The sequence below is a fragment of the Schistocerca serialis genome, chromosome 8 (assembly GCF_023864345.2).
Source record: "Schistocerca serialis cubense isolate TAMUIC-IGC-003099 chromosome 8, iqSchSeri2.2, whole genome shotgun sequence".
Classification (NCBI taxonomy): Eukaryota; Metazoa; Arthropoda; class Insecta; order Orthoptera; family Acrididae; genus Schistocerca; species Schistocerca serialis.
The window spans coordinates 500,887,623-500,911,060 of record NC_064645.1 but is presented as its reverse complement, the minus strand read 5'-3'; the positions used below and the strand labels follow the sequence as shown (position 1 = coordinate 500,911,060).

The following is a 23,438-nucleotide window of genomic DNA, read 5'->3' as shown; positions in this document are numbered from 1 at the left end:
CCTAGGTGTGTGCCAATTTCTGTGGTTTACTTGACCACCAATGACCAACAACTATTCCCAGCTTCAGTTTCACAGTGGTATTTCTACTGATCCATCTGTCCTCGTGGAGCGTTTTCTGACGCACTTTGTGGTGGCATAAGCAACTGCCACTTGCCCTTCCGCTTTCCAGGCACGTAAGCTGAGGATAGAGAACACCTTCCTGCCCTTTACTGTTCTCTGTTCAGAGCCATATAACCAACCATAGATGGAGTGTTGTGTCCTCAACTCATCCCACCAAGTGGCCATGAGATCCTGATGTGATCTGTAGTCAAATGATCCAACACCTCAGTGTGAATCGGAAAAATTACCTTCTCAGGGTTTTTAATCATTTGTTAGACAGAGGTGAATTCCCCCCACAGTGGCCAAATATTATCATTATCCCAATCGTTAAACCAGGAAAGGACCCAACTTCCATTGCAATTTACCAACCAATCTGCCTTATTTGTGTGCTATGTAAGCTACTTGAGAGGGTGGTGGTCCGTTAATTGTGCTGGCCTTTAATTTGTTGGACTTTTTTTCTACCTACCAGTGTGGTGTTTGGAAGTGCTGCTTCACAGCCAACCATCTGGTCGGATTAGAAACAGCAACACAATTACTCTTTACTTAACACCACCATCTTACTGCAATTTTCTTCACCTTACATAAAGAATACAACACTGATGTTTTTGTTGTTTTATTGTGACTGCACTCCAAGCCGAGCCTTTAGAGATGATCCGCTGATATTCATCTGCAACCTCCAGTCCTACCGATCATTTTGGGCTAGAATCAGAATACACCTCAGTTCCTCACAGTTTAGATGAATAATATATCCCAGTGCTCCATCTTTAGTGTCGACTTCTACACTCAGTGGGACCTACAGTTAGTCCTGCCTGACATATAAAAGACTTTTTCATTTGCTACTGCTCCCAGCTTATGGTCCTCACTGAGTGACCACTCCAAGGAGCCATTTGAAGGGTGTTCTCTTGAGCACAAGACCATGGCTTTAATTTCTCCCCTTACAAAATCTGGTTCATTCACTTTTGTCATAACACCATGATGCACCGGGATTCAGACTTTTCCTAGGAACCCAAATTCTTGAAGTGGTTGTACAATTATGGTTTGTTGATGATAAACTGATGTGGTTGCCCACATCTGTCAGCTGATATTAAGTTACATTCAGAAACTGAATGCACTCTCTCATTCCTCAGTCTCACCTGTCGCCTCTTCCTTTGCTCTATTATTTTTCTTCTAGGGCTCTGATTTTACTGCGACTGGACTGTTAATGACAGTTATATACATTTCTGCAGGACCATTAGCTTTGCAACTGTTAGACCTATTCTGCTATGTGGGCTAAGGCTTGCCCCAAAGACTTTTGTCCATTAGACAGCATTCTAGAGGCGTATTTTTGGCTGCATCAACTAGCACTCGTCTATGCCTCCCCCTGTCTGCCAATTGCCATCTGTTATGATAAAGAACATGGAATATCCAGTTATTTTTATTATATATATATATACAAACCCTGACTGATAAGTTTAAATTCCAAGTATTTTGTTAGAGAAAATGGTGTGCTTCTGGAAGTAGGGTGTGGAACCTGTCATTTTCAGCACCTTACCCTGATAGAAGATTCATCACAGAAAGGGCACGGGGGAGGACCTATGGCGGACCTATCTATACCCCTTGCCAGCAATATTTGTTTCAAGGTTTCCAATGTGGTCATGGCACCATTTAAACAGTGACAAACAGATTGATGAAACACCATGACAGCATCAAAATAATGACAGTGACTGAATTATTTTGTGTTTTTTAATTTTCCTGTCTTAGTTTCTCTTGACAGTTAGTGACAGTTCTATTTTTTGAGTGAGTTGTCAACTTTTATTTAAGCTAATTCTCCTTCCCAAATTATTATTATTATTTATGTAATGGTTTTGAAAGTTTTAAGTTTGAGGTAGTTAAAACCTTTCAGCAAGAGATTTTTGTTTGTGTCAGAAAGTTTATATTTATGAGTTACTGCCTTGTTCCAATTTATTTAAGAAATATATAATTATGAACTGTAAACTTTTAATATTCTCTCCTGAGAAAGTTTAGTTTTGGACATACACCACTTGGCAGCCAACCTGCCCTTGCAGCTTTAGTGCCTTCCTGACAGTGGCTCACATCTTACTGGAGTGCCCTCCTCTCACCAGACTTCTATGTATACAAGCACCTTAAGCATTCCTTATACTTGATACTTACTTACTTAAAGAACAGTTAAAGAGGTTTTGTGTTTTCAATAATAAAAGGGGTTTTATTCCCAACGTTTATGTTTTGACCATACAGGGTCTTGAGTCAGACAGTTGTGGGAGGATTACTTCTCTCAGCATGTTGAGCCCTGAGAGGAGGGGTCCTTACCTATGTCTGACACTCTCCTGCTGTGCTTGTCTGTCTCTGCCCGTCCTGGTGGCCGTATTTTTTTTCTTATGTTTTATTCTCATCTTTGTATTTCTTATCTTTGCTATGCTTTTAGTCCCTTCCTGTTTTATTTGTCCTGACTTCCCATTCACTGGTATTGTTTATTACATCAGTTCCATCCGTGCATCAAGTCAGTTGGGTGTTAGTCATGGAGAGGGTGCGTCTCACTGCAGATAAACCTTGAGAGGTGCAATTTGTTCTCCATCCTACAAACTGATCTGGGACTTCACTGCTTGTCTTGTTCAGCTATTCTAACTCCAAGCATAGTTATAGCCCAGATGCCTCAACTCTACCAGTACTAAGCTCCATGGTAGTTACAAGCAGACGGCATTTACCAATAACCAGTACACTACCTTTCTTTACCAAATTTATCAGGTCATATGGCATGAATTGACACACATGAATCGGAGTGATTCTATCAGAAGCTCATATGGCACCCTTTCATACACTTGAATTGGTGACTCCTGTTGTAAGTTTCCGCCTCACTGACAACAAAACAGTGCCTACCAGGCCTTTTAACAGCACCTTTTTGTTTGTATACATCTCATATGTACAAAGATTCTGCATCACAAACCAGTTGTTTGCTTCGTGTTTCGTGGAAATGAATCCAGTCTTATGTTCCTCTGATGTATTGCAGTGTTTGCAAAAACAGTGGGGAGTGGGAAAATAATTTGTGTACTGTTTGCCACTCAGAATTATTCTCGGTGTGGGAACCAGTGTGAAATAGAAATAGAAGGGTTCTTTTTACTGCAATTTTGATGATGTCGATGATCACAGACCTCAAGCATTGTCAGAATGAGAGGTGCAGTTTTCCTTTTTTGTGTCAGAAGAATAGTTCTTTCCCTTCACTGCCACAAGAATCAATTTTGTGATCTGGTAACTGGAGACTTAGTACAGTGCGTCATCATTTATCTAGCCTTCAGTAAGTTGGATCTCCATTTCATCTGTGATTTCATTTTTCTCCTTCCCCCCCCCCCCCCCCCCCCCCCCCTCACTAAAATTAATGTTTTGATAGAATAGAATAGAAGTAATAGTGCCAACAGTTGACGACGGCAATAATTAATGATTATGGAAGTGGTGGCACACCAGTGCAGATGTTGACACCATCTGTGACATAATTACACAATTATTGACCAATGCCATGCTGCCATGGGCTATGTAAGGCCACTATAGCAGAGTTTGGATCGTCAGTTGCTCCTGACGATGATGATGGCGATAATTGTCAAAAGCGTGAATTGAAGTGCAAGAATATTTTGTGAAACAATAATTAAATATAAGTTCAGTCAATATGTGGATTTTAGCTTGGTTTTAGCTCACAAGTTAATAATGCATTGTACAGTATTGTATTGCTCTCATTTGTTACGTTTGTAAAATGACATCGGAAGGGAAGGTGGGACGATGTCCAAAAGTACTGCAGTGCAAAGGATGATTAAAAGAGAACTGTTGTATAAAACATTGCTGCTGAATTTGGTGTTGGAATTTTTACAGTGTCAGATTTGAAGAATAACTGGAAATAAGTGAAAATAAAGGACAGTTTGTAGTGACAAGCAAAACAGGCTAAGAATGCATTGCTAGGTTATGCACTTTTCATGTGGTTTAGTGCAAACAAGGAGACTGGTGTTCTGATTTCAAGCCCAACATTGCAAGAAGAAGCAGTAAATTTACAGAACCGGCTTTCTAATGGTGAAACTGACTTCACTGCCAGCCGAGTTGGATACAGAGGTGGAAAGATCGACATGGAATCCATCAGGATTCAGTGACTGGTGGAAGCCTTTCAGGGAACACAGTAGTTACTGAAAATTTCAAAAAACAAATTGAAAATATTTATTATTGTGTTGTTGTTGTTGTGGTCTTCAGTCCTGAGACTGGTTTGATGCAGCTCTCCATGCTACCCTATCCTGTGTAAGGTTCTTCATCTCCCAGTACTTACTGCATCCTACATCCTTCTGAATCTGCTTAGTGTATTCATCTCTTGGTCTCCCTCTACGATTTTTACCCTCCACGCTGCCCTCCAATACTAAATTGGTGATCCCTTGATGCCTCAGAACATGTCCTACCAACCGATCCCTTCTTCTAGTCAAGTTGTGCCACAAGCTCCTCTTCTCCCCAATCCTATTCAATACCTCCTCATTAGTTATGTGATCAACCCATCTAATCTTCAGCATTCTTCTGTAGCATCACATTTCAAAAGCTTCTATTCTCTTCTTGTCTAAGCTGTTTATCATCCACGTTTCACTTCGATACATGGCTACACTCCATACAAATACTTTCAGAAACGACTTCCTGACACTTAAATCAATGCTCGATGTTAACAAATTTCTCTTCTTAAGAAACGCTTTCCTTGCCATTGCCAGTCTACATTTTATATCCTCTCTACTTCGACCATCATCAGTTATTTTGCTCCCCAAATAGCAAAACTCCTTTACTACTTTAAGTGTCTCATTTCCTAATCTAATCCCCTCGGCATCACTCGACTTACTTCGACTACATTCCATTATCCTCATTTTGCTTTTGTTGATATTCATCTTATACCCTCCTTTCAAGACACTGTCCATTCCGTTCAACTGCTCTTCCAAGTCCTTTGCTGTCTCTGACAGAATTACAATGTCATCCGCGAACCTCAAAGTTTTTATTTCTTCTCCATGGATTTTAATACCTACTCCGAATTTTTCTTTTGTTTCCTTTATTGCTTGCTCAATATACAGATTGAATAAAATTGGGGATAGGCTACAACCCTGTCTCACTCTCTTCCCAACCACTGCTTCCCTTTCATACCCCTCGACTCTTATAACTGCCATCTGGTTTCTGTACAAATTGTAAATAGCCTTTCGCTCTCTGTATTTTATCCCTGCCATCTTCAGAATTTGAAAGAGAGTATTCCAATCAACATTGTCAAAAGCTTTCTCTAAGTCTACAAATGCTAGAAACGTAGGTTTGCCTTTCCTTAATCTTTCTTCTAAGATAAGTCGTAGGGTCAGTATTGCCTCACGTGTTCCAACATTTCTACGGAATCCAAACTGATCTTCCCTGAGGTTCGTCTTCTATCAGTTTTTCCATTCGTCTGTAAATAATTAGCGTTAGTATTTTGCAGCCGTGACTTATTAAACTGATAGTTCGGTAATTTTAACATCTGTCAACACCTGCTGTCTTTGGGATTGAAATTATTATATTCTTCTTGAAGTCTGAGGGTATTTCGCCTGTCTCATACATCTTGCTCACCAGATGGTAGAGTTTTGTCAGGACTGGCTCTCCCAAGGTTGTCCTAATGTTCTAATGGAATGTTGTCTGCTCTGGGGGCCTTGTTTCGACTCAGGTCTTTCAGTGCTCTGTCAAACTCTTCACGCAGTATCGTATCTCCCATTTCACCTTCATCTACATCCTCTTCCATTTCCATAATATTGTCCTCAAGTACATCGCCCTTGTATAGGCCCTCTATATACTCCTTCCACCTTTCTGCTTTCCCATCTTTGCTTAGAACTGGGTTTCCATCAAAGCTCTTGATATTCATGCAAGTGGTTCTCCTTTCTCCAAAGGTCTCTTTAATTTTCCTGTAGGCAGTATCTATCTTACCCCTAGTGAGGTAAGCCTCTACATCCTTACATTTGTCCTCTAGCTATCCCTGCTTAGCCATTTTGCACTTCCTGTCAGTATCATTTTTGAGATGTTTGTATTCCTTTTTGCCTGCTTCATTTACTGCATTTTTATATTTTCTCCTTTCATCAATTTAAATTCAATATTTCTTCTGTTACGCAAGGGTTTCTACTAGCCCTCGTCTTTTTACCTATTTGATCTTCTGCTGCCTTCACTATTTCATCCCTCAAAGCTACCCACTCTTCTTCTACTGTATTTCTTTCCCCCATTCCTGTCAATTGTTCCCTTATGCTCTCCCTGAAAGCCTGTACAATCTCTGGTTCTTTCAGTTTATCCAGGTCCCATCTCCTTAAATTCCCACCTTTTTGCAGTTTCTTCAGTTTTAATCTACAGTTCATAACCAATAGATTGTGGTCAGAGTCCACATCTGCCCCTGGAAATGTCTTCCAATTTAAAACCTGGTTCCTAAATCTCTGTCTTACCATTATATAATCTATCTGATACCTTTTAGTATCTCCAGGGTTCTTCCATGTATACAGCCTTCTTTTATGATTCTTAAACCAAGTATTAGCTATGATTAAGTTATGCTCTGCGCAAAATTCTACCAGGCGGCTTCCTCTTTCATTTCTTAGCCCCAATCCATATTCACCTACTATGTTTCCTTCTCTCCCTTTTCCTACTTATGAATTCCAGTCACCCATGACTATTAAATTTTCATCTCCCTTCACTACCTGAGTAATTTCTTTTATCTCATCATACATTTCTTCAATTTCTTCGTCATCTGCAGAGCTAGTTGGCATATAAACTTGTACTACTGTAGTAGGTGTGGACTTCATATCTATCTTGGCCACAATAATGCGTTCACTATGCTGTTTGTAGTAGCTTACCCGTACACCTATTTTTTTATTCATTATTAAACCTACTCCTGCATTACCCCTATTTGATTTTGTATTTATAACCCTGTACTCACCTGACCGGAAGTCCTGTTCCTCCTGCCACCGAACTTCACTAATTCCCACTATATCTAACTTTAACCTATCCATTTCCCTTTTTAAATTTTCTAACCTACCTGCCTGATTAAGGGATCTGACATTCCACGCTCCGATCCGTAGAACGCCAGTTTTCTTTCTCCTGATAACAACGTCCTCTTGAGTAGTCCCCGCCCGGAGATCCGAATGGGGGACTATTTTACCTCCGGAATATTTTACCCAAGAGGACGCCATCATCATTTAACCATACAGTAAAGGTGCATGCCCTCGGGAAAAATAACGGCTGTAGTTTCCCCTTGCTTTCAGCCGTTTGCAGTACCAGAACAGCAAGGCCATTTTGGTTAATGTTACAAGGCCAGATCAGTCAATCATCCAGACTGTTGCCCCTGCAACTACTGAAAAGGCTGCTGCCCCTCTTCAGGAACCACACGTTTGTCTGGCGTTTCAACAGATACCCCTCCGTTGTGGTTGCACCTACGGTACGGCTATCTGTATCGTTGAGGCACGCAAGCCTCCCCACCAGCGGCAAGGTCCAAGGTTCATGGGGGGGATTAATTATTATTATTATTTATAATGCCATTGAATCAGTGGTCTTTTTTATTGGATGTTATTCAGTAAGACATTAGCTTCCAGATTAGATGACCTTGCAAAAAGGCTATAAAAATGACAAAATTACAAAAGTGGCTTGCAGTAATGCGCCTAGGAAACAAAAACCTATGCTTTAAAACATGTGAATTGGTCCTCCTTGCAAGAATCTTATAAGTTACAACACAATGCTTGGATGGAAAATTTGCTTTTTAAAAATTAGGTCTTTGAAGATTTTGTGCCCAATGTAGCAAAATTTCTAAAAGCAGCATAACTGCCTCCGAAGGCCATGTTGTTGTTTTACTGTATCTGTCAGTGGCAGCGTCAAAGTGAAATTTATGCTGTCAGTGTATAAGATAAAGCTACTGAGGAAGCTAATTGAAGAAGGAAAATTGCATGATGACACTTTTTTGAGACCTGTAAATATGTCATTATGCATTTTGCTTCACGATTCCTATTACAGGCTTCTAGGGGTTGTAGAGAGGACATAGTAGATAACATTTTTATAAGGGATCTGTGTCCAGAAATGTACCGTTTCAGTATAAGTTTGAAGATCGGACCACTTTCAAATCTCCTGCTTCGCAGTGTGCTATATAATTGCAAGTCTACGCAATTCAAGTATGGAGAACATTTTTTGGATCACCTCAATCCATCACATACGAATTTTGTCTGACTCCAACAACAGCTATGAGAAACTGGTGTGTTTGCAACTAGGAGGGTTGACTGTGGCTCTCCTTGGTTGTGCATCATGAGTATGAAAGCATGCATTGTGGATACACCTTGTGCAACAAACAGCAGGGTGTCACGTGCAGCAGCTCCCATAGAGCACACAGGTCAGAGCTCATTGTCTTCATTATGTGGGTGTGGTGAATGGGGAGATTTGAAAGTGATCCGATCTTCAAACTTATTTTGCGTCCAAACGGACATTTCCTGACAAGAGTTCGTTTCCAAAACTTTATCTACTAAATCTCCTCTACAACTTCTTAAAAGCCTGTAACATGGGTTACGAAACACCCTGAATGATTGAATTTACATAGGGTCATGTTGCCAAGTCATCACTCATGGAGACCAGGAAAAATTTGTAGCCAGTCATTTGTAAGTTCACTGATGCTGTGTGCACATTAAATAAATAAACTGGTAACAAAATTGATGTGTTGGAGTTCATTGTTGGATTTATGAGAGGCATTTCATGAATAATGTACAGATTGATATTACTGTGGATTGTTTGATGTAACAATCAAAATTATGTCAGATGTAGTCGAGAGCTTGAGGAAGAAGCACATATTTTTGTCTTTTCGCTCTGTATTCTAACGTAAAATTGGTGAGAGATAGAAATGGATCCTGCAAGGATCTTGGGTACTGTGACATTTGAAGAGGTCATACTTCAAGACTGAAACTTTACGTGGCAAAAACCTGATGGAAATCCACAGTTCATTAAGTGAAGTTTGTGATGAGTTTACAGTGGACTGTAGTACAATTTCACATTGGGTTAATTGTTTTCTTGGAGGTTGTATGAGCATGGACGATAATGCAAGACTTGGAAAGCCAAAAATGTCAACATATGAACCAAGTGTGAAACTTGTAGCAGATGCTCTTGAAGATTGCAGTGCGACTTTTGAGGAACTCTCTGAAACCCTGTGAATTCCCTCAACATCAGTATTCCATACTCTGACAAGTGATTTGAAGAAGAGAAAAAATTGTGCGAGATGGGGCCCACACTGTTTGACTGCTGAAGAGAAGCAGAAACACCTGGACATTGCAACCTTGTTCAATTTGAACATGAAGGTCAAGGATTCTTCTGTCGAATTGTCACTGTTGGTGAATTGTGGATTAGAGACTTTGAACTGGAATTGAAATCACAATCCAATGGGTGGAAAGCTTCAGATTCTTCACGTCCAAAAACATTTGATGCACTGTCAAAACTCAAGAAAATGATGATTTTTGCTTATGATCACCAAGAAATCATCATGATAAGAGTCCCTTGTGGAAAAAGTGTCACAGCAATGTATATTATTGTCACTTCATGCAAAACCTGTGCAGAAGATGCACAAAACCCAATCTCAGTTGCTCGAGGCTGGGCCACTCATTCTCCATGATAATGCTTGCCTGCATATCAGCAGTGTTGTAGCCTAAGAATTGCACAAATATGGATGGGAAGCGTTGCCACATCCTCCCTACAGCCTGTACATGAGTCCACTAGACTTCGACTTGTTCCCGAAGTTGAAAAACCATATGCATCGACGTTGCTATCTTTTTCTGGAAGAACATTCTACCACTGTTACCCCAGCCATTTGACAGATGAGCAGAAGTGGTGTCCTGCATGGAATAATAGAGCTTCCGAGGCAGTGGGATTCAGTCATAGAGAGGCAAGGAGACTTTAAAGGACCTTAAAGGGCTACTGAAAATAAATAAATAAAAAATAAATATGTAAGTAAAAAAAAATAGTGTGCATTATTTATGAAATTTCCCTCACAGAAATGTAGAGTACGCATTTACAAATGTTCCAGAGTGCTTGGACATAGGTGTTAATGACATAAATGACTGGCTGTAAAACGACAATTTTCTGACAATGAAATTATCATAGTTTGTTCATTGCAGACAATAACAATAATCTTGATGATTCGGCTGATGAAGTTGGTGCTCAGTCTGCAGACATTGACTCATACAGTGGCAACAACACAGCTGGACACAAAATAATTGTTTATTTGGAATGCCAAATGAAAATAACTTTGGCTAAACTAATACTGTTGAAACATGTCATCCTGCTGCACATAAATGTCACAAATCTGGCTAAAAAACTTACCAATTTTTCCAGTGTACAAAACTATAGATTTTTTCAATGTTTAGTCAAAATTTTATTAAAATAGTTTATAATTTGTGTGTTTACGTGAAAATAAATATGATTATTGCATTTGACCCTTGACATTTTGATTTTTGAATTTGATGCTGTAAAAATCTTATATTTTCCATGTTATTGCTTTGAGTCTGAATTTCCACAGTTATCAAACAATAAATGTATACAAATGAGCTGGTGATACCATCATTTATGTTGTATGATAAAGTGACTTTGATGTGAGTCGCCTTGGCTCTCAGGCTCTTAACTCTCTTGTTGTTTCCTCCTCGTGGTGATATGTCCCATCATGCCTTCAAGGTTGTGGAATGAGACAAAATGCACATTGTCATGCAGCTGTAGCTATGATGTACTGGTTCTGTGGGTTGCAATAATAACTAATTACACTTACGATAGTTAAATGTTGGAGGCCTGTGTCGTATCTACTCTTTAGCCTCAAGTGCCTGAATAAAAATTACTGTGTGGAAAAATAACAAGACATACTTCATAGTGTGGTGAAAGTGACACAACTTGAGCAGAATTAGAGGAACTTTAAAGGCAACTGATCTCATTCTGAACAAATGGTTTATTTCTTAGGGCCAAACATGAGTCAGGCAAAGGGAAAATATTGATGAAAGTGTAGGCTACATATGTTACAAACTTTGATAATAAATGACATATGTTTTTAATATTCGATTTGCTTATCTTCCTTTGCTGATTCTGTGTGTTTGTTCTGTAGTTTGTACAACTTTGAATATGGTAACTAGGTACACTGTACCTAGTTACTGTTTATCTCTGCAATCCATTTTTTTCTTTCACATATTGACGATACCATAATTAAAATCATTAATATTACAATTACAGTTATTGTTAACATTTTTGTATTTTTCTGTACATTTTTGGTAAATACGCCACAGACTCTATACACATTTTCAAAGAATTGCATTGTCTTTAATAGGGTGAAAATTGAAGAAGTGACTACCATTGCTCGTGAACTTCTGACAAATCTGTTTTCCGCATTGGATCTGCCTGGATCACAAGAAAATGAATATGTTATGAAAGGTAAGAAGTTGGTTCATACTATCTATGTTGGCATATTTCAGCTCTTTCTTTATTGTTGTTAACTAATATTTTAATGTTTCAGCTATTATGAGGAGCTTCTCTGCATTGCAGGCTCAAGTTATTCCACACCTTGGTGATCTTCTTCCAAAATTGACCCAGAAATTAGCATTGGTTGCTCGTAATCCAAGCAAACCTCATTTCAATCATTATTTGTTTGAAACTTTATGTTTATCAATCAAGTAAGTGTGCTAACAAGTGGATAAAATAATACCTAACTGTTAAATGTAAGCTTATATCTCCTTCTGGGTGTTGCCAGAAAATGATCTGTGTAGCAATATTTGTATTATTCTTTTGGACTGTTCAGTTCAGTCTAAGTAGTAAGTACACCGTAACGGACTAGCACTTAAAGATTTCTATGCTTAAAATTAGTGTGTGTTGACTGCCATATCATCATTGTGTGATTAAGTGATTCTCTGGTATTTGTAAGATGAATAGCTATATTTTCTCTCATTTCAATCCTTATTGCACTCATTTCGGAATGCTAAATGAACACGGAAAGTAAGTGACATAATGTAGCCAAAATGGATAATTTATGGTAGATTGAACTGGATTGTATGATTATAGTACAGAGTAGTGAGTATGATAAACTTTGGATTCACCAGTTCCATACTTTATAATTGTTGTGGGTGACAAATCCGATGAATGTCAATATTTATAATCTGTTTGTGCTTGGTAGGTGTTATTATTACATCTGCACATTATTTATTCAGATAACACATTTGTTGTGATCTCATACCATGGAAATATTACAGATTTTTAGCTATAACTTAAAGTTAGAAGATCACATGCTAAGTATGGGATAAGTATCTCAATGAAGATAAGTACTGATGTGGTCTCCAACTTAGCTGGGTTGAAAATGTACCTGGTTCTGCTTTCATGTTGTTATGATCCATGGATTCCATAACTCACTCAGTTCGATGTTCTAGAGCAAAGACAACACATATGGTGCTTTGGAGATTCTGTGTATGTAGGCATACACAAATGGATGTTCATTTACGGATCTCCAATTATCATAATCCATTCCGAATATTAGAAGTATTCTGAACTTCAGTGGAGTGTGTGGAGACCGTATCAGCTTAACAGCTTAAAGGTGATGTTGAAAGCAAATTAGTATTTGGAACCTCAGATTCTGAAAGTGCTATTTCAAGGCAGGGCAAACATAAACATGAAATTTGTTGCTGCAGCTCATTAACATTTGAAAGAATCAGAGGAAATGCAGTACAGTGTAACACCACTTTCATGTCCCTGAAATTAACATTCTCCCACTGTTTGTGACTTTTTTTATTGATCCCTTCAGTTAATTCCCATCTGCATTTACATTATCATCATGACAAATTTACCTTCATTTACGCATAAGGAAACAATATTAATGGAGAGAGAGAGAGAGAGAGAGAGAGAGAGAGAGAGAGAGAGAGAGAAATGTAATTCAGAAATGGTGACACTGGAAAGGTGTTGGCTTTCAGGTAATGTTAACAAACATTATGCAGTAATCTTTATTAAGCTCTGTTCTTCTTAGTTCTTTGGTAGAACTCATTAAAAGCTGGAACAATTCCTACCACTAGTGCTTTGTCTCCTCACACTACCAACCTAACCAATAACTACACTGTGTAGAGTTTTTCATAGTTATGCTATTGAACGAAGTGCTGGGTTGGGCTGTAACTTAAGTGTTAGTCAAAGCTGAAGGACAGTTGGCAGTGGTTAAAAACCCTGTGTAGTCTCTCTTCCAGATAATATACAAACTATCTTCGAACTATCACAGGTGTGGACTCTCCTGCAAAAACATTCGTAACTACATTGGAATTGTTGGCATATTATTTCAGTAAAAAAGCTGTAACTTTGATTTGCAGAGAGATGTTGTCAAGTGGTGTACAGTTTTTTTCAGAATATGTAGAGATTTACATAGTAGGAGTTAGGTTGGGAACTAATAAGAAAGCCTAAACAATTTAAATGTGATCATAATTAGCACACACCATTGCGCTTCTTCCAGAGTATGTCCTGATTTCCAAGTTGATTGTCAGAATGGAAACCTGGCAGCACGGCTAAAATTTAACTGCACATTCCACTCTGTCACACCCTACAGAACTGTATTTCATTATGCCACTGTGTTCTTACAAACATTTAACTACTTGATGACATTAATACAAGGCAGTTTGATAAGTGGTAATTTTCCATGAAAGAATGGAACATTTTCATTGCACCTGCATGGTAGGTGAGCTTATTATTTCCAGGATTGTATGAAGAATTTCAACAATGTACAGTGTACAGTTAATTGTTGATAGTTGTCTGAAGTGGTCAGTGTGTCAGCTGCAATTAAAAAGGGAGAAATCAGAGTTTCATGCTGTTATTAAACATTTCATGTGAATGGTTGGGCTGCCACACAAATCAAAACAGAATTGGATGAAGTTCATGTGGACCCTGCACCATCATTGAAGACTAAGCACGGAAAACAAAGCTCACTCCAGCTATCCAGTTAAGGTCACCACAAAGTAAACCATTGATAAAATTCATGATATGGTAATATGAGACTGCTGAATAAAAGTTGGTGAGATTTCTGAGACTGTAGGCATCTCAACTGAGTGAGTGAATAATTTCCTGTGTGGAGAACTGGCTATGAAGAAGTTGTGTTTGAGGTGGGTGCTGCCATTCCTCAAGTTGGCCAAAAGCGTAGCCAGCATAACATTTCAACATAATGTCAGGTGATGTTTAATCACAATCCGCGAGATTTGTGCAAATTTGTGTCTCAGGTAACCTGGATTCATCATTACACACCAGAGTCAATATGGCAATCTAAACAACGAACAAAGGCTGGTGAAAGTTTGCCAAAGAAGACAAAGACCATTTGGTCAGCTTGTAAGGTGATGGGCACTATTTTTTATGATTGCCAAGGAATGATCCTTTTATAAGTCTTGGAAAACTGGACCCATGTAGGCTTCATTGCTGGATCATTTGAAACTTTTGTTGACTGAACAATAGTCCAAGGTTAGCATGCAAAAAAGTGTTTTTTTCACCAGAATAATGCACCACCCGACACATCAGCGATAACTATGGTGAAAGTGCATGAATTGGTTTCTCACCCACCTTTTCACCAGACGTACACACGACTTCTTCCTGTTCCCTAACTTGAAACTTTGACTCGCAGGGAAGAAATTGTCATCAAATGAAGAAGGGATAGTTGCAGTTAACGAGTGTTTTGGAGAGTTTGATAGAAACTATTTTACCGAAGGGATGAAAAAGCTAGAGGATCACTGGACCAAATTATTATTATTATTATTATTATTATTGTTACTATCGTATGCATCAATTACAGTAATACACATTTAGCAAAACAAAGAAATATATATAAAAATGAACATGTGAAATTATATACAGTGCACAAGTTTTAAAACGGCTCCGACTACACTCAGATGCTGATGGACTCGATCCAGCAGAGTACCTCGTGGGATGCTTGATGGAGCTTCTCAATGCCACCAGGGAAGCATCTGATTGGACATTCATTTACATTGTGGCTCATTGTTTGGGTGTCACCACAGTGACACACACTGTCACTTGAAAAGCCCCACCTGTGCATGTTGTATTTGCACCTACCCTCTTCAGTCCGATATCATTTTAACTGCACCCACACCTCCCTTGGTTGGTGGAATCCTGGAACTAGAACTGTTGGATGTCTACAAGTTCGTGGTTTCAGGTTCTTGCAGCTTGCCACTGACATTTCCACTCTGTGTCCTGGTTGAATCCTGTGGATAACATTTGGACTCCCATTTCATATGCTGGTCTTCTAGATTTGAGGCGTTTCCTGGGCAGTGATAGCAAATTGTCATGAAGAGGGATCAAGTTGTTTTCAGAAGCTTGCTGACAGAGGTTGTAGAGAGCAGCCTTTCGACGGAGGTCTGGTGGACAGATGTTTGAAAGCACTGGTAGCCAGCAAGTAGGTGTAGACCGGACTGTGCCACTAATTACTCTCATAACTGAGTTCAGTTGGATGTCTACTTTCACTACATGGGCGCTTCGGAGCCAAACTGGTGCACAGTATTCTGCTGCAGAGTATACCAGTGCAAGGGATGCTCCTCGGAGGACTGATGTGGTTGCTCCCCATGTACTGCCTGCCAGCTTTCTCACAAGGTTCACTCATGTTTGTATCTTCTTGGCCAAGTTGGAAAGGTGTTTTTTGTATGTTAAAAGTTCTGTCCAGAGTGACTCCCAGGTATTTTGGGCTTTCGTTGTATCTGACTTTGCCCAGAGGGCCGAACTGTGAACTGATCTTTGCTGTTGAAAGGTGATTAGAGAGGTGGAACAGGCTTAGCTCGGTTTTAGAAACATTTGGTCTCAGTCGCCATGTCTCAAAATACTCATAAAGTTTAGTAAGGCTGTTTGTTAGGTGTTCTTCACATTCAGAAAGGTCTTCACTCTGATATGAAATTGCCAGGTCGTCTGCATATTGAAATTTTCGGCAGGTCAAATTTGGCAGGTCAGCTGTGTAGCGGTTGAATAACACTGGAGCAAGGACAGAGCCCTGAGGTAATCTGTCACTGAGTACATGCCATCTGCTTTTCTCTTCTCCTTGATGTACTTTAAACTGCCTATTGCTTAACATGTTACTTAAGAGGTTGCCTAGAGTTTTGTGAGATATTGCTCTAAAAAATTTCAATAATAGGCCCTTGCACCTCACCGTGTCATAAGCTGCTGACAGGTCAATGAACACTACTCCAGTTTTAAGTTTCTTTTGGTATCCAAATTCTGTGTTAGTAGTCAAGGAGAGCACTCGTTCACAATAGCTTCTATAAGGTCTGAATTCAGCTTGTTCAGGTGGTATCATGGCATTAATTTGATCTTGGTTTCGGTTTAGAATCATTCTTTCCAATAGCTTGTAAGCACAGCTAAGGAGAGATATTGGGCAGAAGTGTTCTGCAGCTGATCCCTCTTTACCTGGCTTTTTGATAACGATAATTTTTGCTCTTTTAAATTTTTTGGGTGATGTTGCTGTACGAAGAATTTAGTTAAAAAGGCAAACTAGCTAGTTTCGCGTTACCAGTCCAGTGTGCACCAAAAATTCAGGGTAAAGCCCATCTGCACCTGCAGCTTTTCTACGTTTCGTATGCTTAAGGGTTGTCTACAGTTCAGTGATTGCATATGGAGAAGAGAATTCTGGGTTATGTTGCAGAGATTTCCTGACTTCTGTAAGCTCTCTATTTACTTGCTGAAGATTTGCTTTATCTGTTGGGACCTTGGAAACTCTCACTAAGTGATTGGCCATTGAGTCGCATGAGACTGTTGAGTTTTCTTTTTTGTGGGAAGAGTCTTTTCCAAGTTTGTGAATCAGCGTCCATGCTTTTCTACTGGAGTGCGTGATATCGAGGTCCCTTGTTTCTTTATGCCTTTTTTCTCTCCTTTGTTCATTCAAGGAATTCATAAGGTTTGTAGTTGTTTCTTGGTCTCCACTTTCCTTGAATTGGTTAAACAGCTGGTTGATCTCTTCATTCCAGACAGGAATGTATTCTTTCAGGCATCCTCTGGGTATGCTCTTTTTGGCAGTAGATATTATGATCTTTAACAACTTTGAGTATGATTTTGGAAGTGCAGGGACCTGTGTTATTGACTTGTCCAGCAATTTAGAAAATTTATCCCAATCTGCTTTTTGAAAGCTGGATTAAATGTATGTCCCTCAAACCACTCTAGTAGAACATAATTCTGTTACTGGGTCTGCACTTTACGTAATCAGTCAACATCACCTTTGCCAACTGACATCCTGTATGTCACATATTTTTTTAAAAAAATTTCTAGCGTTTGACATAGCAAGTATTCAAATTTAAATTAGATATACTTCTTGTCATATATATGATCTCCAGGTGTGATCTAGACATGAAAATCACCAATAGAATAAATTAAAAGAAACTAAAGTTCTAGATTTTTTTGCCAGAAGTATGAACTACCATTATGTTCATGAAATGTAAACTTATTTATCTGATTAAAAAAATAATTTCCCACATTTTCCATTTTCCCACAATTAATGCCATTTTTAAAAGTCCCCTTAAAAGTGTAAAAGAGGGTTTCACTTCACGTGTTTCTGATGCGGGTAATCTAGGTCTATGAAAATTAGATTTGGATAGGTTTCACTGGAAGTGTAACCTAGAACACATATGAGAACCAAATGGTTAAGGATTGCATCCAGTGAACATAAATGATACATCTAAATATTTTTACAGTTCAGTAAGTCTGTAGTTAGTGAGCAGTTGAAGACAAGAACAGCAAAGCTATATTCCAGACCTAAACCATATGTGTGGTCAAAATCTGGTTGCCCAATGATCTCATCAACTGTTAATAGCAGATGCCAATTAAATAGGACATATAATCTACTACTATCAATAGTGCATGTTATACAACAATGTTGACTCATGAGTTTATGATAAGATTTGGTGAGACAGTATATGGGACAGTGGAAAGGACTGTCAATTTTTGTAATTAGTGACTGATAGAAAAATGTATAATACAGTGGATGCATGTGTAACAGACTGCTGCTGCAACTGATAATAATTATTTACTTTGCACCCACGAACATTGGATTAACCTGAGGCAATGTAGTTGTGACTTGCAGATGATTGCTTCACCGAAACTGATCGCCGATGAATAAATACGCGTTATAGCTGCTTTTGGTTGACGTGTGATGCTGTTTTCTTAAATACATTGAACATCTGCCGTACTGATTGTACAAAATATTCTACTGTATCTTTTGATCAACAACCAACTGCTACATCGATGAATGTCTGCTGTCAAATTGTGGCCCAAGAGCTGCGTTGATTACCCAGCAGTACAACATGCCATGCGTTGATTACCCAGCAGTACAACATGCCAATGAGCACAGTATGTGTAACTTCATTGTCTTTTTCACAAATATCCCCCTCCAAATCAGCTTCTCTGTATTATAATAAATGCTGAATTGTGTAGCTGAATTGTCAGCACAATCTCCCTCTTCATATCGTCTGTGCACCTGCCCATCCATTTTTCTCATGCCTTCAGTTCGTTACATGCCATATGCAATTTGCTCTGTGAAGTATTTTTCTTATTGGTTTAGTGTTTTATGTAGCTGCTGGCTCACTTCTTGTAGTTGAAGCTGAGTCAGAACACTTTAGAGATCTGTCACCTGACACAATATCTGACATATTTACTTCTTTATAAAATCCAGTTGCCATAGATGATTCTGTTGCAGAAGAGATCATGCTAATCATTGGTTCTAAAATCCCATGTATAGACGAGGAAAGGTTTGACTCCCTCACATTCTACAGTTGTTACTGGAGCAAAAGATGACAACTTCTACTCATATAACAAAAAAGGACAGCCATTAATTTTCTTTTATGAACATATATTTCCTTCAATGTGTGTACAGATCATTAGAGTGACTCATGAATTAGAGCAGAACAGAATTTTGCATATGGCATAAGCTTCAAAGTCTCAACATGTCACTCAAAATTACAATATATTTTGTCACAGAACCATCTTGTTTTTCGTTTTCATTCTTGGAGAGTGTGGTTGCTCCTTGACAGTCAAGCCACCACCAAGCTGCGACGCCAAAACAGCAGGTGAAACCGTTTACTTGTCGCCACACCTTGCCGTTTTTTTTGTATTCCTCTCCTCCCGTTTAATGTTTGCACATATGAAAACAGACACCTGCACACGGTATATGTTCCGCAACATACTCCCTTCTTAATATTATTCTGTCAAATCATCTTTCCTTGTACTACACAAGGAGTGTTAAGTGTTGTTTACCTAAATGGCATGTAACACTTCATCTGCCTATTCATAGTAAGTTTGCCACTTTCTGCCATCCCTCAACCATCCTTCTGTCTTAACGTTTCCTGCCTCCTACCCCTCTTCACCTAACACAGTCCCTCACCCAGTTGGAGTTTCAATGGAGAAAAAGTGTGTGTGGTGATGACTATGTAATTTTGTGTGTGTGTTTTGACAGCTCAGAAGATAGACTTTGCTTGAAGCTTAGCAACATTGTAACAATATCAATCTTGTTTATTTGTCTATTCACCACTCAACACTTCAACTATATGGTGAGTGGTTATCTTTACTCCTTCAATTATTTATATTCCACTCAGGATTTTCCAGCACTAATAAAGTATTACATCCTGCAAGAAAAGTAATTTATTGGTATTTGGGAACTGTGGTGCTTCGGCGGGATTGAGAACATGGCTTTGCACTGTAAAATTGTATAACAGATAACTTGCAAGAACTGTTTTATTCCAAAGTATTAAGTAATGAACAAATAGTGTGTGAACTTACAAGTGTTTTTGTCGTCCGAGTGTGTTATTCATGTTTGTCTTTCATGTTGCAGGATCGTATGCACTTCAAACAAGACGGCTGTATCTACGTTTGAAGCAAATTTATTTCCACTTTTCCAGTGGATACTCCAGCAAGATGTTCAAGGTAATGTTCTACAAAAAATCAAATAATTTTCTCCTAAAAGTAAAACTCATTGAATAGTAGAGGTGATGAGTTGTTGACAGGTACATAAACAAGACTGAAAACTTCATTAGTGTGCAGATGAATCCTTTTCGAGCTACAGTACTTTACTCCTAAATTATTTAGACTCATTAATAGAACTTTCCTTTGCCATATGTACAGTTTGACAAGCAGTGCTGCATATACTCCAATTTTGGAAATAAAAATAACTTATCTTAAAGTGGTACCACAAGAAGTAGTAGTAGTAGTAGTAGTAGTAGTAGTAGTAGTAAATGTAAATATTGTACATATGATGTAAATACTGTCACCTCACAGTGTTCTGCTGTATGTCTTACATAAGTGAAATGAACAATGGAAAATCTGGGATGGAATAACAATAATGAAATAGGCTAGACTGTTACTCTCCACATGGAGGAGACTTTGAATGACAGACGAGCACATGTAAAGTACATTTAAAGGTAGACTAAGCTATTTGACTAAGTCCATCAAATGAAGAAAAACACAATACGTAAAATAAGGGAAAGGCAACAACTTACCTATAGTGGACTAATGTATGGACCATGGAAACAAGTAGCAGGAAACACCAGACACACTCAAGTACACAAATTCCTGGCCGTGGCATGTTTGGTTATTGAATGATGCGAGTCACCACCTACAGCCCAGACTAGTGCTTTCAGTAACTGATAATTGATAATCATTCTTGCCATGTCCAAGAGAGTGTGCATTTGAGTGTCTGCTTGGGTTTGTGTATGAATGTGTCTACTTTTACTAGAGAGAGAGAGAGAGATCAAAAGCTAGTGCGAATAATGTTTCCTGTTAAAAGTTTCTATTCTCCACACATCATTCCATCATAGGTGAGTGGTTGCCTGTCTAGATTAGGTTAGAACAAGTGCACATGACATGCATTCATCTCCTGGAGATGAGACCAGAATATGGTGAGCAGTGATTACAGCTGGGGTGGGTAGTGGTGGTACAGAAGAGGTGTGGGTGAGGAGGTGGAGGAATAATAAGGTAGGGGTTGGGAAGATGCTGCTGTGCATTGTGTCTGAGAGTGTACAGGAGTGTAGTGGGGACCTGATAGTAGCCTGTTAGATGTGGCATTGGGAGGCTGTGCTGGGAGAGAAAAATGGAGGATGAGAGGAGAAGAAAAGGAGATAGATGGTGTGTGTGTTTGTGTATGTGTGTATGTGTGTGTGTGTGTGTGTGTGTGTGTCCAGAAAAGCTAGTGTTGATGTAAAGATTCCAGAAGGCACAGGGTGTGAAGTGGTCAAAATTGAGCACACCATGTTGTGTGGCATTCATAGCAATTGAATGGTACAGCTGTCTCTTGCCCAAAGTTTGGTGGTGGCCTTTCATGTGGAAGACAGCTTGTTATTGATCATGTCCACATAGAATGCTGTACACAGTTTGCAGTTAAGATGCTACAACACATGGCTGCTTTTAAAGGTAGCCACATCTTTGGTGGTGTAAGAAGTGCCTGTGATGGGAGTGGAGTAGGTGTAGAGGGAGGATGTATAGGATAGGCTTTGCTTCTAGGTCTGTTACAGGGATATAAGTCTGTGGGGCAAAGGGTTGGGATCAGGAGTGGAATAGAGATGACAGTGATATTGTGTAGGTTGGGTGGACAGCGGAATACCACTTTGGCAGGGAGTGGAGTATAATGAGGAGGATATTTCTCATTTTAGGGAATGATAGGAGATAGTCCAAACTCTGGTGTAGAACATGAGTCAGTTGCTCCTATCATGAGTGGTACCGAGTCCTGAGCAGGGAGCTGTTTTTTGAGTCAGTTTGAAGCCAAGTGTATAATTGTTGCCCCAAACTTCAGTCGGTGTTCTAGCACAAAAGTGTCATGTCAGTTCCATCTGGAATTTGAAAATCAAATAACAGGATTGCACCATTCTAAACTCTTAAGTACTGGACAATGTGGTAAGTTTGAATGTGACTGTCAACTACTGACTCAGCAAGTCAGTAAGAAAACCGTCGGGTTGTTCCGAATCTCACTTCATTTAGCAAAATTACTTATAGTGAAATTTATCTATTCCTTGAAATAAGTCACTTTTACCTTTGAGGAGACTGGTGCTCTTGATATCTAACTAAGCTTTTGAACTTTCAGTTTTACTCAGATTTCTGTTGAGTGGAACAGATAACCACTTGCACCCTTACAGACATCATTGTGTATACATAATAAAAATAAAACTACATTTCAGAACTTGTGGATCATGAACATAAATTTAGTGCAAAAACACAGAAAGCAAGCTAATTACATTTTTTATTTGTTTCATTCAGTGATCATCTCACAATGATATAGGATTTATCATCATAATACAATGAAAATAACTAAGTCTAATATACCTAAAAACAAAGATGATGTGCAGGTCGATAGACACACATTATATACATACCAAATGAATGTAGAAATATGTTTTTTACAAAGATAGGACACATAGTTGGCCATGACATTACTGAACAATCCATTGTGGCGTTTGCCTGAAATTATTCAGAAAACCTAAATCAGGATGGATGGACTGAGCAAACTCCAGCCTCCTGAATATGAAGTCAGTGCCTTAACGAATGGACTGTCTCATTTGCTTGGTCTTGATTGTTTGATGTTCTTTTGCACCAGATAACTTGTAAAACATGGGTTTGGACTGCTCCAGTGTACACACCCACAATTGTTTACAGGCCATGGACATGTTGCTATGTTCCTTGCAGTCCCCCCAGTTTGCTCAAAGAACTGAATCCATGCCTGTAAACATGCTACTTTTTCCAGTGCACACTCTCTGTCCTCCCTTAAGTCCATCTGGAAAACTGGGTCACTGTTCCTCCATTACAAGTGAGATGCTGTGCTCAGGAGAATGACAAGAAATTACAATAATGCACTACAGATCTTGGCATATTTTTAGTTGTCCCCTTTTTGTTGTTAACCTCTACTCTGAGTCCTCTGCACAATCTTTGACTATCTAATACTTAGGAAGTATGTTTTATACGCCTTTTTAGATAGATGTATTTTTGTGATCTTTTGCATTAGCTTGAGCAATTTATCGCACATTTCTTCTCAGATAGAAAATACTGTTTTCATTTTTTTTGTTTGGCAAAACTGGCACTCTTTCCGTGATTATGTGTTCAACTATTAGTGAAATACGTACTAATGTTTTACCTGGCATGCACCGCAGGGTGGTCAATGTACTCCCTTGGTGCAGTAAAGATAACCTGTTTTTTAAATAGTTATTTACAGTGATCCCTCAACCACTATTTTTAGTTGTTATTCTTACAAATTTTTTTTGGTAGTTTGAAAATAGTATCCATGTTTTATGTCTCTGATCCCTAGAAAAGAATCCTGTAGCTCACAGGTGGGCTGTAGCCTTGGCTCAGGCATCACTCTGTGGAAGCAGAGG

General features: G+C 38.9%; 1 protein-coding gene across 1 annotated transcript in view; it reads left to right on the top strand.

The window, feature by feature from the left end:
- LOC126416206 (exportin-2) overlaps window positions 1-23,438 on the top strand; it is a 165,315-nt gene that overhangs the window by 109,067 nt on the left and 32,810 nt on the right. Inside the window, exons 12-14 of the mRNA XM_050083798.1 lie at window positions 11,420-11,523; window positions 11,606-11,762; window positions 19,916-20,007. Coding sequence (XP_049939755.1) covers window positions 11,420-11,523; window positions 11,606-11,762; window positions 19,916-20,007 — 353 coding nt within the window. The remainder of the gene's footprint in view (window positions 1-11,419; window positions 11,524-11,605; window positions 11,763-19,915; window positions 20,008-23,438) is intronic.